This window comes from Ambystoma mexicanum, chromosome 4q (assembly GCF_040938575.1).
Source record: "Ambystoma mexicanum isolate Mex_15411 chromosome 4q, UKY_AmexF1_1, whole genome shotgun sequence".
In the NCBI taxonomy this organism is placed as follows: Eukaryota; Metazoa; Chordata; class Amphibia; order Caudata; family Ambystomatidae; genus Ambystoma; species Ambystoma mexicanum.
In genome coordinates this window covers 305,919,279-305,936,011 of record NC_090928.1, presented here as the reverse complement: position 1 = coordinate 305,936,011, position 16,733 = coordinate 305,919,279, and the positions used below count along the sequence as shown (strand labels likewise).

At 42.1% G+C, this 16,733-nt stretch overlaps 1 protein-coding gene across 4 annotated transcripts in view; it reads right to left on the bottom strand.

Annotated features, from left to right (window-relative positions):
- TMEM181 (transmembrane protein 181) overlaps positions 1-16,733 on the bottom strand; it is an 875,876-nt gene that overhangs the window by 227,300 nt on the left and 631,843 nt on the right. For all 4 annotated transcript variants that reach the window (XM_069607878.1, XM_069607881.1, XM_069607880.1 and 1 more), the window contains one exon: positions 14,858-14,988. In XM_069607878.1, the coding sequence (XP_069463979.1) occupies positions 14,858-14,988 (131 nt within the window). The remainder of the gene's footprint in view (positions 1-14,857; positions 14,989-16,733) is intronic.

The following is a 16,733-nucleotide window of genomic DNA, read 5'->3' as shown; positions in this document are numbered from 1 at the left end:
AAAGCATGCTTTATTATGCAAATGGGCATGAAAAATGTGAAATGCAAATAGTTTTTTATAGTGCTTTGTAATCAGTAAATGCTTAAATGTTTTTAAAAAGTGGAAATGAACAACCGGTGGAAAAAACGCTGTACACCATTTCAAATGACAGTGCACACCCAATCGGCCATTTGTCTCCAAATGGCTACTATTGGTAGTCTCCCTGCCTGAGGAGATTTGAAAAGTGACTAGTCACCTCTTTGGCGACAGCTGGAGATTGAGGCAGCACCCCTGGCTGTATAGAGACTGCCCGACAAAAACATGAAACGAGCCAAGGGGAATTTTTCTGTAAAGATAGACTCCTGCTCCCAGCAACCCTCATGGGAATCAAGCGATGTGCCTGCGCTCTGTTCACTGTTCTGACGTTTCCTGGAAATGGATGGGGGAGGGGGGGCGGTGGGTGAGAAGGGGGGAATCCCTAAATAAAACTCGCAAGGAAAGGCGAGGACCACAGTTTTCCCCAGGATTCTGGCTAGGCAAAGTTCCTGAGTAAAACAAAAAATAAAAAATTAATCGTTGCCCATGCCGTGCAGCGCTCCGGTTGATCAGGAACGGCCATCACCAACGGAAAAGGGGTCCCACAGCCCATTGGCCCCCATGCTGAATAAGGTGAAATACAAACATGCTCCCGCACTGGTGCCACTATGCCAAATGTGCAACAGTGCATCTCAGAACACTGCTCCCAGGGCCTAGTCAGAGGGGTAGCTGCGACCCACCATGACATCCACACTCCTATATTAACAACGGGGCGGGTGCTTAAGTTCTCAGGGTCCCGCTGCACTGCAGGGGTCATGGAGGGTGTGTGGTTATGTCACTTGCTGTGCTAGCTCCTCTAGGCCCGCTCGCGCCTCTAAGCCCTGTTTCAGCATACTAGTGCAGTGAATGGAAGACACACTATGTGCCTTGCGGCGAGTTTTCAGCACAGCAAGCTTCGAACTGCGCTTGGTGTAGTGCACACAAAAGTGTGGTTTTACTGTAGCACGGTGCAGTATTTATCAGGGTGCTGAGCAGTTATCACACTTGCCAATACTGACAGCACAATGCAAAACACTTATGTACAGGTGCGTTATAAATGCCACTCTGGCCCCTCTCCCAGACAGACTGCACCAAACCCCACAAGAACTGGCAGTACCACAAAGGAAGATCTACATAAAGATGCTGCCTGCACAGCCCATTTAGTCCCTAGGTTTCCCAGTGCAAGGCACGATCTCCACCAAGAGATCCAAGGTCCGACAGAAGCCGGTAGGATAGCTCAGCAGGATGTGGGCTCGCTGGTGTAATCTGTAAATACGTTCTATGTAAAGCGCTTTGGCAAAGTGTTATATAAATAACACATCACTCCAGCCCTGCGCCTTCACTGCTGCCAGCCTACAACAGCACCAAGCAGGCCCTCATGTAGTCCAGCGTCAAGGTAGCAGGCATTTGCGGGGGGGCACTCACGCCTTTTATTCTTCATTTTGGGAGCCCCTAATGCTTTTTGAAAATATTTTGGCTGTCACAAAACAGACTACGGTATAAGGTTTTGCTTTATGGAATACGGGTGAACATTAACCTATCCCAAGGTAAAAGGCCCTTCCTTTGCAATTAAAGTGTACCATGACTTATGCACCCAGGGGCCGAGGCACAGGTGCAGGGAGTAAAACAGACTGAAAAGACCGATATGGTACAAGGCTGTTATATTGCACCAAATCAACACGAATGGTCTCAGAGCGCCTGGCTTGTCTGGAGGCTGGTTGTATCGTGCCCCGCCAGGGGTATACATAACATGTATTAAACTATTTTAATGCACACATTTATTTTTAAAATATTCAATGCTGCTCTTCTCCGATTTATGTAATCTCCAACTATTGTTATTTATTGGACAAATGGATGTAGGACTACGGTGCAGGCCCCACCCCCTTTAAAAAAAAACCTGAGATTAATGAAAATACTTGCATGTGAAAACTGCTCAACTGAGGCCAAGAGCTTTCCACGACTGTTATTCTTACAGTTCATGAAAACAGTGGTTGTGTGCATTACATAACACAGTTATGTTAACTACATTTTAAATCGCAAACTTGCACCAGAGGACATCTTGGCGCTACAGGGCCCAGCAGAACCTACAGACCAAAGCTAGGCAGAACTTAAAAAGAGGAATGTCTTTAGAGATTTCCGAAGAGAGGCGATTGTCAGTAGTAGAGTGGAAGAGGGTGAGAATTCCAGAGCTTAACAGCAGCTACTGAGAAAGCACAACTGCTTACACGAGAGTCAGTCTGAAACAGGGCGCTTGAATAAGAGCCTCCTCTGACAACTAAGGGACATAAGGGAGAAATTTGGATTGGAAATATTCGGCTCAATTCCATTAAAAGCACGAAGTACATCGACCTGAACCTGCTTAGTTATGGGAATCTGGCAAGGACAGGAGAACTATGTGATCTAGAAGATGTTTTAGTTACAATTCTAGCTGTAGAATTTTGCAACGATGGGTCAAATATGCTGGCTGAGCTAGAAATAAAGAGTTGCAGTAGCCAGCTGTACTCCTAACCAATGAACTCACCACAATTGCATGCAGCTTTGAAGGAAGATAGTGCAAAACGTTCCTCCACACTTTTTACACTCAGGTCCCCAACTACAGAAACCAGAGAAGGAAAAAGGCCGAGAGTAGAAGGCCAAAAACTTGCAGTCCAGAGAAAAGAAGCAGAAGGAGGCACCAACCACCAGTACCTCTGTCTTGTCCCCATTCAGTCGCTCATCCAATCACCCACCTCCCCCAAGCAACTCCTTGTTCAACAGGACAACAAAACGCAAGTAGCTTTGAAGGGCTTTGGAATGCTCAGTACTGTATTTATTTCTTATTAACACTGCTATTTTTCTTACTTTGCGATTGCATTAAGCATTGTTGGCAGACTGTTTTGCCCTTGATCACACGAGGATCCTACTGTTTACATGCATTTTATACACATGCCAGGTCCATTCCATTAACCAGAAAGCCTTGAGCGAATGCTCTGAGCTGTGCTACCAGTTTATTACGGTCCCTTTCTTTCAACATACACGTACTTTATACACAGTTCCCACGTTAACAAATGCAGAGCAGAATATCCACTTTATCCTTACAGGTGCTACACTACCAGTTTTACCACCGAGAATCCATCACAGGTAAATTCATAGTGTGCAGTAAATGGAACAATGCGCTGCACCGGCAAAGTAAGATATCGCTTTCAGGCCAAATTTTTCCCTTATCAGAACATGGAATTTTACAAAGGATTTGGATCACTTGGGTCTTTCACGTACTGCTTGCTCATAAATCAAATCGCATATACCATCTAATTTCAGCGTTTATTCCTCGGTATTACTGCTATTTCTGGGAGAAAGTTCTAAGCATTCAATAACACTCAATTTTCATAAGTAGTTCTTGGTTTAGGAGGGCTCAGATGTTGATGGTTGGGAGACCAGTTTAACAGTGAGAGGCCGTCACTGTTGAAAATAGAGCCTTGATCGTAGTGCACAAGTACTTTGTGTTATCCCACTACAGGGACATTGCTCAGCAATTAAGAACATCATGGTGAAGCCTTGGTTGAAGTGTCCCTGTGGGATGAACCGTTTGTCATAGGGGTGCACATAAGCAGCGATCCCCCTGTGTTGGGATACGTTCCTTCAATCCTTTAGCCACCCGAAGACCTGTCCTTCCAAAGTGACTGCTTTATTTTCAGAGAGTAAGGAAATCTCATTAGGAATCATCCCTGGAATTAGAAAGAAAAAAGTATCTTGCTTTCTTAAATTAAACTTAAGTGCTCTGATTAAGATCGAGGAGAGGTTTCCTTCAGTCTTCTGGGAAAGCCTTGATGAATAGCATAGCCTTCTGGATCAGGAGCATCTTTGTTCCAGCTGCCAGGTAGACACTTCCCTCCTCTTATTCTAGATTATTAATTAGAATTTTAACAGAAAGGCCTCGTGAAAGACCTACATCAGTGTAGTCTTTTGGTGAACCATGATGGAAGAGTGAGGGATATTCTTCTGCGTTGTCTGTAAAAACGTATAAGGATTCTCAGAGACCAGGGTACATCCAGTTTAAATGCATGCAATTTGCTGCACATCAGTCAGGCGCCCATGGAGTGCCTTGTAAGGTGATAAGACTATACATGCTATACAGAGAGCGGGGTGAACAGATTCTGCAAAAAAAAAAAAAAATCTCTCAAAATGTGGTTTAGTTCATAATTCGCCAGAAATTCACGGGAATGTCCGAGGTAGTTGCAGCTTGCAATTAGGACAGGAAATGTAGCTATTACTGGAGCTGCAAATTCAAAGGCAACTCATTATTAGCCCTAGAATCCTTACTCTTTAGAATGCGATATCCATGGAAGGAAAATCTTGATGACAATGAGTATGTCGATACCATCAACACAACTATAGAAATGGATTGGAGGGTGGGCGTTCCCTAGAGAGGAATTGAAGCCACATTTTAAATACCAATGGTTATTGTTATAGTATGCATTAAGTTTGAATGAGGTAATCTGCTGCAGAGCAAAACAAATCAAACTTTATTCCAGGACTCTGGCCCTCAGTCTGCCCCCTCCTCCTTAAACTCCATCATGCTGAACACATGGAGTTTTAAGTGCCCCACACTTGTTGTCTGCGATGTCCGACAGGATGCCGATAGTCTACTTTCTGTCCTCGGTAACTTTGGCATCACCACCTTGTGGTCTTGCTTCTTTATTCTTCTATGATTAGTCAATCTGTAGATTTGCCATTTTCTCTCCCAACTTAACATTGCCACTTCCTTTTTCTTACCATGCTCTATTGTATGCGATAACTACTCAATATTATTCTGCACCTCCCCAATTGCATCCTCTGCTCCTTCCCTCTCTGGCTTTCTCCACACTACCCCCTCTCTACCGCTGGGCTCCTCTGTCGGCTCCTCATCTCGATGTTCTCCCCACTTCTGTCTTCTTCTCGCACCTCCCTCTGCCCTTCTAAAAGTCAGACAATATCGATCTCCTTGCATCCCACTCCTAAACCTTTCCTGATCATTTTTATATCTTAGTGTTTTGACTCGTTACCCAAAATAACTAAGTGACAAGGGGCTTTGCTGTTAATAAGCAAAGTTTGTGACTTGGCTTAAATGGCTTATTCTACGTTCACTTATCAGGTGCAAGGTTTTTCTTCAAGGCTTTTCGAACCCACTGCAACTTTTCTGGCGTTTGCTCTACATGTCCAAATTCTCAAACCACAAGGTTGTAAGATTATACTTCTCTAATAAGGGGGAAACAGGTATGCAGTTGTCTGCAATCAGGAGAACTGTCAGTCTTGGTTTGAAGAAGGTATGTATAAAATCGCTCTTCCCTGTACGGAAAAGACATGGTTTTGGAGATAAAAGAAATCATTTGGGCTAATTTGCATACCCATGATGCTTTGCTCAAGTGGCACTGACCTGAAGTGATGGCTACTGGGGCGTGTGCTACTTGCCCATATATATTTACTGAAAAAACTTTAGTTGAAGTGAAGGTGCAAGTTTAATGCAACAAAACCCTTAAAAATCAAGGGGGGAAAAAACTCCATCCAAGTGTCTTTCCATCTTCCTGCTACATAATTACGTTTTAACATGTCAAAGCATGCATCAGTTATCAATAAGTGGTGTTTTAAACATGGTGATCATTCCGTTAATGGGCCTTGGAATCAAATGGAACCAATTTATCTAAATAATTTTACTGGTGTTAATTTCTCTATTAGGTTTTATATCCACATAGAGGTCTTAATAGTTACCTTACTAAAGTCATTCCCAACTGCAGCAACCCATGGTTTTTATATGCTTTCGCTAGACATAATATAAGCTTCAAGCAACTTTTCTAAATAACTTGCGTACCCTGAAAACAAATTCATAGTAAAATTGAGGCAGCTGCCCCTATGGAAAATGTCCCAATTTTCCGTTGACGCGTCGCATTTGGAAATAACACTATTAGCTTATGACATGGGGTTTTGTCACAGGGAAAATAAATTTGGCCCAAATACCTACAAGTTGTTTTTTTCAATTCATGATTTTTGGCATGCAACTAGATGATATCCTGAATGAATGCATTATGTTAGGTTATGAATTTTGAAAATATTTTGAAATTTCAGCAGGCCAGTTTTGAGATAGTCACATTAAGAATGATCTATAGATCATTCATGCGTAGAATTAATTAATCACTGTTTTATACATGTAGATTTACATTTCGCACATGTACTGTTATGTATGTTTGGTATGAAAACTTACCATAAATCAGGACCGACTCAAGTTTTTCAAAAGTATATTGAAGTATAGGAGATGTAAATTGCGTGCATATACAAACTATACAGTGTGTAGGCCTCCTATGTGTACAAACTCTCACATCAAAATGAAACCACTTGAGTTTTCATACACGTAGGAAATTTCATGACCATCGCTCATATGCCCCATTGCCACCCTTTTAGGACTCAAATATGCTTACGATATACATGCCATTTCATCACATGCTCAGAACCAATGCACATCTCCTATATGAACTGTACACAGGTGTAGGAAATGTACATTTTGTACTAATATACGTATGAAAACTGACATCAAAGTCAAGACTGAATTTGTCATCCTTTTTCCTATGTATGTGACACGTATAGGAGATGTAAATTGCATACATGTAGAAAGTGTAAAACTTTTATATGCCCCTTAACGTAAAAACTCAGAGAAACATCACTTTAATGCAAGTTTTCATATGTACAGGAGGCCTATAGGATTTGTGCCTTTCATAGGACTTCCGACCAAAGACTCATGCGCGTCATACATTTACACACCAGACACTGGTACACCTTGCACAGCACACTAACTTACGATACATACTTATGCCACCTAGTCGCCTACGTATGAAAGTGATAGAAGACATGCGCTGAATACACAGACTTCTACACAAACTGGACATGTACATTACATACAAGTACACTACTATATGTATAAAAACGTACTAAGTGTGGATTAACTTTGATGCACATTGTCAAATGTATAGAAGATGTAAATTGCTCACACATATATGCGGATGCACTCTTATGGCAAAAACTCTTACTAAAACTGTCCCGGGAGGATAGCACAGCGGCAGCGTGCGCGTCTTGGAAGCAAGACGACACAAAGCAACAACAGGTTCGATCCCCGGGTCCGCGCTTAGAAACCTCTGAGTGTTTAAGCGCGTTATAAATACGTAACTAAGACAAAGAAACAAAAAAAAAAACGCAACTAAGAAAAACCAACAATTCCTGTAACAGCGCCTCGATGCCTGCGGGCTGTGTGAGCGCTTTATAAATGTAAAAAAATAAAAATAAATAAATAAAATAAATAAATACAGCTATAGACCATGCACCATACTCCCCACAAAAAACACATTAGATATAAACACATGTAATTCCCCCAACACTGTCCCCTATTAAATATTGTGACAAACCAGAAGGTGTCTCATTCGCTAGTCCCCAGAGATCTGTCATCCAGGTGGCCAGGATACGGCCATTGTTATTGGATCCAGTTGCTGGGGGTGGACCAGTGGGGAAGGATCACATGGATGAGGGGTCTTCGGGGAGTGGAAGTGGGAGACCGAAGGTTGAAATGCAGTAGTGCCTTCCTTGTAATACCTCTTCCCCATCCTACCCTGTAATATATTTAGCAGCTCTACCCCCAGCACCCTGTTCCGACAAACACTTTTACACCATGACAGACAACACATTAACACCAGAGGCGTTTACCTGACATGGCCCAACACACGGGTCGGGCAATTGACAACCACGCACACCTGACAACCCTTTACCTTCCCCACAGGGATAAAAGGTGGGGCGCGAGAGCACACTACGAGCAAGGCAGAACGCATGAGGAAAGAGCTACACCGGACAGGCTGTTCAAACGGAGGAGAAAGGCGGTAAGACCTGGAGGGACGACGAAGGGGGAACTGCCCTTGCCCTTTTCAAATCTGACCCGCAAAGCCTCCGAAAGGGAAATCATATGACGGGATTTACAGCTGGTGTGTGGTGTAACAGATGACAACGGTGCAGGGGGGCCTCCCGCATTGATAGCACAGGTGGGCAGGCATGCTGGCTACTGTGGTGCCATCCTTGACTCCAGAAGCAAGACTAGCTAACGGGTTCAACACAACCGAGTCGGAGGAAGCCGATAGCAAACAGAACTGTGTTGAGTAATATTATATGAATGCAAGGAACATGAGAACAAAGAACTTGTGTGTGATTGAACTTTTGGGAAAGCCCAGAGAAGGGTCGGCTGTAGAGTGGTCAGGCGCCGCATGAGTGCAAATTGGAAGGACTCTCGCTGGCCCCTTTTGTTCTGTGTTGAAACAGCAAGTACCTGAAGGCCCTAAGAAAGGGCAGCGTAAGGTGTCGGAGTGGTCCTACAAGGGTCACCTCAAATCCCTTGTACACTCTAAAGTCTCTGACCCATTGCCAAGAGAAAGCTAGAAGGAAACCCACTCTTTCCGATGAGATGAAGCAAATAATTACCGGTTTTAGAAATTTGTGAACTGTTTTAAAGATGGCTATGTGAACCCGACAGAGGGATGCCTAGGGGAAAACTAAAAAGTAAATCCTGCATTGTGATAGTATTGATATTCAGAGAGAAAAGCCGAAGTAAACCCGGCAGAGGGAGGCCCACGTTGTAAGGAGGATCCAAGCCCAACGGATGGAGATCCTAGGGTCGAAGAGCAATCGCCCAAGGTGCAAGACCACTGAAGGAACTTGTGTTTGTTTTGATCCAGCAAGCCTTCTCAGGCAAGAGACTTTGGAGAAAAGAGACTTGACCCCTGAAGGTTCTGTTATCGTCGAATGGAATTGCGAGGCTCGTGCTGGAGAGGCCCAGGAGTGTGCTTTGCTCAGAAGTTCCGCCTTGTCTCGTGCTTGAAACGTGGGGAAAGGGAGACACAGCAATAGCATCCCGACTTATTTTGTGAACACTATTTTTATCTGGTGAACATTATCCCACACTCTTTTGTAACTTAGTGGTAAGGATCGGCAATATCTTTTTAGCATAGGCCCTTTTTATATGACAAGACGCTAATAGGACTGCCTTATTATTTGATGGCTGTAGGGTGCTCCCAACTGAGCTTTAGGTTTAGATCAGGCGTTTTTTCTCACCCATGCACACAGTTTAATAAACACCCTTACACCCTTGAACTGTGATCACTTGTGTCGTCTTTACTGTTGCCACCATGAGTGCCTTAAAATATCTACTAGGGGACATTGTTATTGGATCGATAGTTACTCAAAGGTTATTCAATATCGCCTGTATCATTGCCAAGAAATGCATACTGAGAAACTGGGCAGTCTAGGGCTGCCCCAACATGGTCAGAATGGTTATGGGACCTGATCTACACCAGTGAGAGGGAGGAGGAGCAGGTGGCCACAGTGTCCATAACATGTAGGCCCAAGGTCATCTGGGACACATTCTGGGTATATTTGGTGCAGGCTTAACAAGCAGTGGGAGAAGTCCCGCAAGAGACTCAGTGATGGGATTAATGGAGTTGCAAGAATAATGTTGAAATGGTCTAGTGTACTCCCTCAATATTACTATAAGCTCGACCCAATTGTTATATGTCATTAAGCATGTCAAACCAGTAATACTCTTGATATCGGTTTATTTGAAAATAAAGTTTTAAAAAAACTAGTTCAATTAAGAGTTAAGGTTAATCTAACAAGTAAAGCCTACAAAAAGTGGAAGTAACGTTGAAGCACAAACTCACTGCATACCACTACAAATTCAACCTTAACAATTCAACTATAGTACTGATGTAACCTGCCTAATATTTGAAGTGAGTGTCAAGGTTAGAATTGTAGTGTTATGGAGGGAAAGTTTGTACCTTGACGTGGTTATTTCCAATTGCTGTAGATTTTAATTTGTGTTAGATTAACCTTAACTCTTTATTTTAAAAGTATTTTTATATCATTGTACGCGGTTACCAGACATTTGATCGAAAAGAATTGGTCGACTGGACAAATGGTCGAACCAATTTGGTCGAAAACCAAATGGTCGAACTTTTTTCGGGGGGGTCCCACCCCCAACCCCCTTTTTTTTTCTAAAAAAACCCTTTTTTTCCACTAACTACAACCTAAAAAATATATATATTTACATATAAATAAGAAAAAAAAATCGACCATTTGGTTTTCGATGAAATTACGTCGACCAAATGTCCTGTCGACGAATTTTTTTCGATGAAATGTCCGGACACCATTGTACGCACACCCATCAGCAAAAAAATTTCACTTAAGACAGAATTAAGATAAGAATTATCGCAACATCCCCCTCCGGAGATGCCCCCCACAATGTGATGTTCTCTTCTGTGATTACTTGATCATGCTCATGGACTGAGCAACAGGGAGGGGGAAAAAACTGACTTAAGATGGTCGTCACATCATAGACCGGCCGAATATCATAGGTTTGTTGCAATAAATCTGATCATCTTAACTTAGCTACAATTATTTCAATTAATTCCAAGGGTTTCGTTAGGCTCCACTGGCTATGGATAAGGGCCACGGCCACTGTATTTCGCCTCAATTATTAAAAAAGATGATGGCCCAGGCCAATCACCCCCCTACATAGTAACTAACCAGATCACACCAGCCATGGACTTTGGAGGTGAACTTGTACTTCTAGCAACGGCTACTGGTTTGTGCTATGGAATATGTGACTTGCCTCAAATGGACATATATATATTTTGTTTTTTCAAATGGAAAAAACTTTGTTAAATGGACGTTATGGTTAAGTTGCATTAATAAAAACCTATGAAATTTAAGGAAAAACACTAAAAGGGACATAATGGTTGCAAGGAAAAATCGAAAAACCAAACAAATTCGGCAGTTCTAGTAAGCTATGCAACCATAACTCGTGCCACCGCCATACACTGCTGAGACTAACACCCAGGACAAAGATGACATCACAAAAGGCTTCCTCTAGGACATTTGGCATGTGTTGCAAGCTATGCCATCTTACCTACGAGCCCCCCCACCGCCAATCATTACACTGATGACCTGACAGCCACAGATTATATTTCATGATAACACGTATGTAAATGGAGGTCTCTGTTCCATGTTTTTCTGTTCCACCACTAGAGAGAAATGACAGCCCTTTGCGTTACCATGACTGAATCCTACCATTCCACGTTGCTTGTGCCCACTGTGCACAGAGATTTCTGAAAGGTCTCGTTTAGTCTGGAATATGGTATTGGATAAATGCAAGATGCAATCATTCCAAGCAGCTTCAAAACATTGCATACTAAGACAGTTTTGAATGGCTGATAAATGGGATCAATCACCAGGTAACACTGAACCCCCTCTCATAACGGGAAGGCAAGAACGTGCTTTGTGTTGAGATTTTCCTGCAGGAACTTTTTCGTTCAGTCTTCACTTTACCACATTGCTTGAAAACACCATGTCACAATAGTGTTAGCGTTGTTTATGTATGCTTGCAACACTGATGGAGGTGATCCTTTATATGAGTCACAGGTCCAGGTAAAGGAAAACAGACTCATTGTCGTTTACATAGCTCAGTGGGTTAAGCAATCCCTGAAGCAATCTGTGTGATCTGCAGACCGCAGGTTCTAATCCTGACCAGGCCAATTTAGCATTTAATACTTTCAATTTCAGTTGGGTACAGTACTTGGCGAAAGCACTTTATAAATAACAAATCATGATCAAAATAATTAACCTTGTTTGCACAGATAAGCTACAAGTATGGAAATTACCTTTGAGAAATAACATGGCACCAGTGTTACTCCAAAAGGAAGTTCTTTAAATTGGTAGTGCGAGGATCCTACCTTGAACCAGTGGTATCTTTTGCACTTGTGGAACATGGAAAGATTAAAGAATGAGTCTTTCAGGTACAGTGTTGCCATGAAGTCTCCTCAGTTCAGGATCACTTCTTGTAGTGCAATCATTATGAATTTGTGTGGCTTTACAAAATTGTTTGCCAGTCTTAACAAGAGCATGAAGTGTAGGCTCTTGCCTTCCTTTGGGACCAGTTAACCTTTTCAGTAAATTCTCTCGTTTCTTTCATGTAGAGGTATGTAATCTATAGCCTCTTTCTAGCCATACCCTCTGCATCGAGTAACCAGGGGTGTTGTGGATTTGTATTGCATATTGTACTGTGGCATAAGGAACTATTACAGTACCCATACCATACGTTGTCCATTACCCATTGGGCCAAGGTTATTGCCTTTGATGCATGGGCAAAATTGCTTTTCCCCTTTGGGGGAGGCATGAGACCGCACCAGCTAGTTGGAGTCATTTGTTAGGGTCCCTTCTGCCTTTCGCCATGCATCTCTACCATATATTTGCTGGTGCTTTTGGCCTTGATGAAACGGGGACTGTGAGCAATCATGTTGGCCTATTGACTAGCTGCTCTGAGTTGTTTGGAAATCCTGGTAAGGACGTTGGCAAGCACGGGCATGCTGGGATTTACAACTCCTGGTGGTGGACGGTTATTTTCGCATGAAGGTGGGTCCTGATAATGCACCTAGCGACTTCACAATATCCTGTCCTTTTTTGCCTTTAAAGCCTGGTTAAATGACTTTGCAACAGATGCTCTCCATCTAGGGTCTTATTTATACGAGTGTTGCTTGTGTTTTAAGTCGAAATCAAGTTACTCAGATACAGATAGCGTATTTGGAAGGCCCCCTTTGCTGCCTGAAACCCTGCAGTATCTACTGAATCCAGGCTGCTCTTGGCAGCTGCATTAGCTACAGACTGTCCTTCTTGAATTATAGCCTGGGTTCTTGCGCCCGCTGGTATGTCCATCTGTGGGGTCTGCATGCCATCCCATTGTGCCCGGGCATACCTACCTATTGCCAAGCGGACAGTATATGCTACAGTTCTAACCATCATGCTAGTCATTGAGTTGATATGTTTACTTACATTGTCAGTTGTGGTTGGTGGTACCCCATAGCATTTTCGTGCAGTTGTGAAAACTGAATCTGGTTCTAACAGTCAACATACAATTATTGGACCCAAGGGAGATGGTTTTTACTTCTTTTGATCCATGGATTCAGCAGTAGCATGTGTTTTCATGTTGAGGCGCATCTGCTTTTTTGATACCACAATAGGAACTATTGTGGGATCAATATAGATTGGGCTATTGGCCCAGGTTCCTACAAGGTTTATCTTCATTTTCTCCTTGGATCTTTATGCCAAAGTGTATGGCAGACCTTTTTAGTAGTGCTACAGACAAGCACAGAAGACCCAGCAGTGAAAAGGTTAATATTCTGGTGATTTTGCAATTTACACGCAGTGGTTCTTTGAATGACTTGGAATGATGTCTTGTGCCTCAGCTGCAGGTTTGTTTTGTTGAAGACCTCGACTTGTTAAGTGAAGGAGAGGCCAGGGTACTAGATGTCCCCATGGCTTTTGACTTTTCCAAAAGGTCCCAGAGTTGTTACCATGGTTTGTGGCAATCTGAATGGTATATCTGGCTCTGTTCAGACACAGGACTTTCGCAGTCATCCAAACGCCCCCCCAGTGCAATGCATTCTGTGATGTTTCTGTGGACAACTCGTCCATTTTCAACAAACATATAGTTGCCCGGCTTCCGCATAAGTTTGAAATTCTATTTAGTGCATTATCACCACTGTAACAAATCATACATAAATGTTGAATAGGAGCAGGGATAATGCTGAGCCTTGGGGTACAATGCTCACAAAACCTTGCAATATGCAACACAGACCAATAATACAACTTTGGTAACAGTCAGTTAAATAGGAGTGGGTCCATTGAGGAGTCAGATTGATATCTGACAACCTCATTCATGTCTTAATATTCTTTAGTAGGAACAATATTTAAATTTGTTTCACATAAGGTCATACAAATCGCCAAATATCTTTGTACTAATTGATTAGATAGTGGATTTGGGAATGAAGGTAGAGCTGACATGCCGGATCATTAGGAAGCTCAATTCATGGGAAATTTCAGCAATACGCATACCACTTAAAACCAGGCGCCACGCCAGCAAGTTCGCTCAAACATTTTCAAGTGTCCCTTTAGCTCAACACTCCTTGTAAGAGCCTGTGGTCCACTGCATACTAGGCAGCCAATAGGTCAACTATCTCACAATAATATTCTCTCTAGGCTTCTTTCCCTTGCACCTTCTTTGCCATCTGCTGTTTCTCCCATATAGTTCCTTTCTTCCTCATTTGTCCAAATACCATGCTTGTTTATGTAGTGGGCCGTGACAACAGGAGCAGAACTCATGTAAATGAATACCCTCGAGGTGTGGGGACTTTTTGTTGTGAATCTTTCTTGGACATTCCTTTGATAATTTTGCTGGCAGCAACTTGAAATCTAAAACGGACAAATGCAGCGATCTGCCGACAACTCTTACACAGCAAGAAGTGTTAGTTTCAGGATCACTGACATTTTAAAACCTTTAGAAGTATAATAATTGTTATTTTATAACATGCTTAAAACCGGAGACCAGTTTCTTAACATGAGACCGGGATTCGAAACTGCGTTGCTATGCCTTGTCTTGCTTCCAAGACAAGCATGTTGCCACCCTGAGCTATCCTCTTGTCCCAACGCTGGCCTCCCAAAATTAGGCATTTGTCATCAAAAAGTAGGTTCACTGCTCACACAAACTTGAAAACGCCCCGACTACTGTAACAAAGTAATTTTACCGCTTGTTAAGTAAAACTACAAAGTTATAGCTGAAGACTGCAATACCTTGTTAAGACATTTTCTGGGGCAAGAAATATGAATGAAGCAAAGATCATCCATCATTGGGAAATATTTTGAAACCCAAGACTACTTTAAAACGGACGGCTGCCAATGCAACATGAAATTACATAAAATATCCATTGCCTACCTGTACACGTATTCCATGGTAGACACAGAGCCAGAAAAGCAGGAGGGCACAGAGGAAAATAGACTGGAAAAGATCATCGAGCATCCCAGGAAACCAACTGTTCACCAGAAAGGAAAGTGGGAAAAACGGATCTAGAATAAGAAATAAATACAGATTACAGAAACCATGAGAAAGCCAGCACAGTATAAGAAGATCATATGTTGTTGAATATTTAAAACTGAACACAAGCAGGTAAATCATTGCAAACACATTACTTTCCATAAAAAATCATCACGACTGTTAAAGCAAGTTTGTTTTGGGATTGCAAAATGAGACTCAAGACATTGGAAAGCAGTAGGATAAAATACAGATTTTATGCGGAAATATACATTTTAGAGACTGGCAGTACTTGCCTGCTAATCTAGACTTTCCACCACCTAGAAAATGTAAAATCCCCAAGCAGACAGTAAAACAAATATATACCGGCATTGTTATAGCAGAAAAACATGACTTTTGAATGTGTGTTTTCTACAATGAGCACTTGGTTCCATAAGCTATTAGAAAATAAAACATGTACTTTGACATTCTTACATTTACACAATAAGCTAGAATCAACTAAATTACACTTTATGGTCTAGTGTTATGGCTCGACAATTGTGCTTGGCAGATGGACTCAAATGCCACCACCCTAATTTGGTAGGAAGCAAATTTGAGTGGGCACCACAAGGATTTCACGTCTTTCTGGTATTAACAAAAGTCTCTGCTGAGATTAATCTTCATTAGAGGGTTGAATCCTGTATACAGGAGTTGGCTGAATAAGACCTGGAGACACCCAGGCCCACCCTAATTTGGTATCCGACATAACGCACAGCATGAAAACGTTGGTTGAAGGATGCTATTGAATCTAAGCACTTCAGCAGGCAGGGAGCCCTGTAGGCAAGTCCCTATTTTTATGAAGGAGAAAGAATTGAATAAGGGGGAAAGAACAGCCATGATGTAGATGTAGCGTATTCTGCAATCTCAAGTCTAGACATAATGTTGGGAATGATAATGGGTGCAAGAATGTGCACAAAGGAAAAGCGCCCATATGAAAATGTGAGGCAGGCTGCAGAAGGAGGGGGAATACGTACTGGACTAGCAAACATGCTCAAAGCAAAACTGGCCACAAGACAAGCAAAGAACCGTTAGAAAATATGTTAATATTTTATTTAGTGCATTTGGAAGAACATTGTCAACCTTTTACACTACACATGTACATAGTAATACAGTTAAAACAATCTCGCATTAAATTCATTTATCATTTTACATTTCAATAAACAATGTTAAAATACATAGTACACACATTAAAATGATTATCCCAAATAGGTTTAATTAAATTGAGATATTCGACTGCATCAAAGCCCGTTGTCAGATGTGCAATGCAGCAGAAACTATCGCCAATGATTGTTGTCATGATCTTGGCCCAGAATTGGTCTGATGACACAAGCCTAAAATTCTTATAACCATTCTTATATTCCCCTTTAAGTACCGCACAGTTGGTGAGAATGTCTGAATTTCAACATGGCACAAGCATAATCTGCAAATTTGGAGTTCCCGTGATATTACTAGCCAAGTCCCTGCATTTTCAGAAACTGGGAGGAGAAACTATGTTTTTGCGGACCAGACAAAAGCAGTTTATTACATTTTACAAAGACATTTTGAAGTCAAGCAGTTAAACTGAGAAGGAGCCAAATCTGAACTAAGAACCTCGAGTAGTTCCATTCATGGGACGGCTTGCCATTACTTGGTCTGGAGATATTCTACAAGTCTTCTATGTGGGATTGAGAAGAGCACCGATTAGTGGAGAGTTGTGTTAATTGTACAAAATAATATGTCAGGTTTATTTGTCATCAGAGAT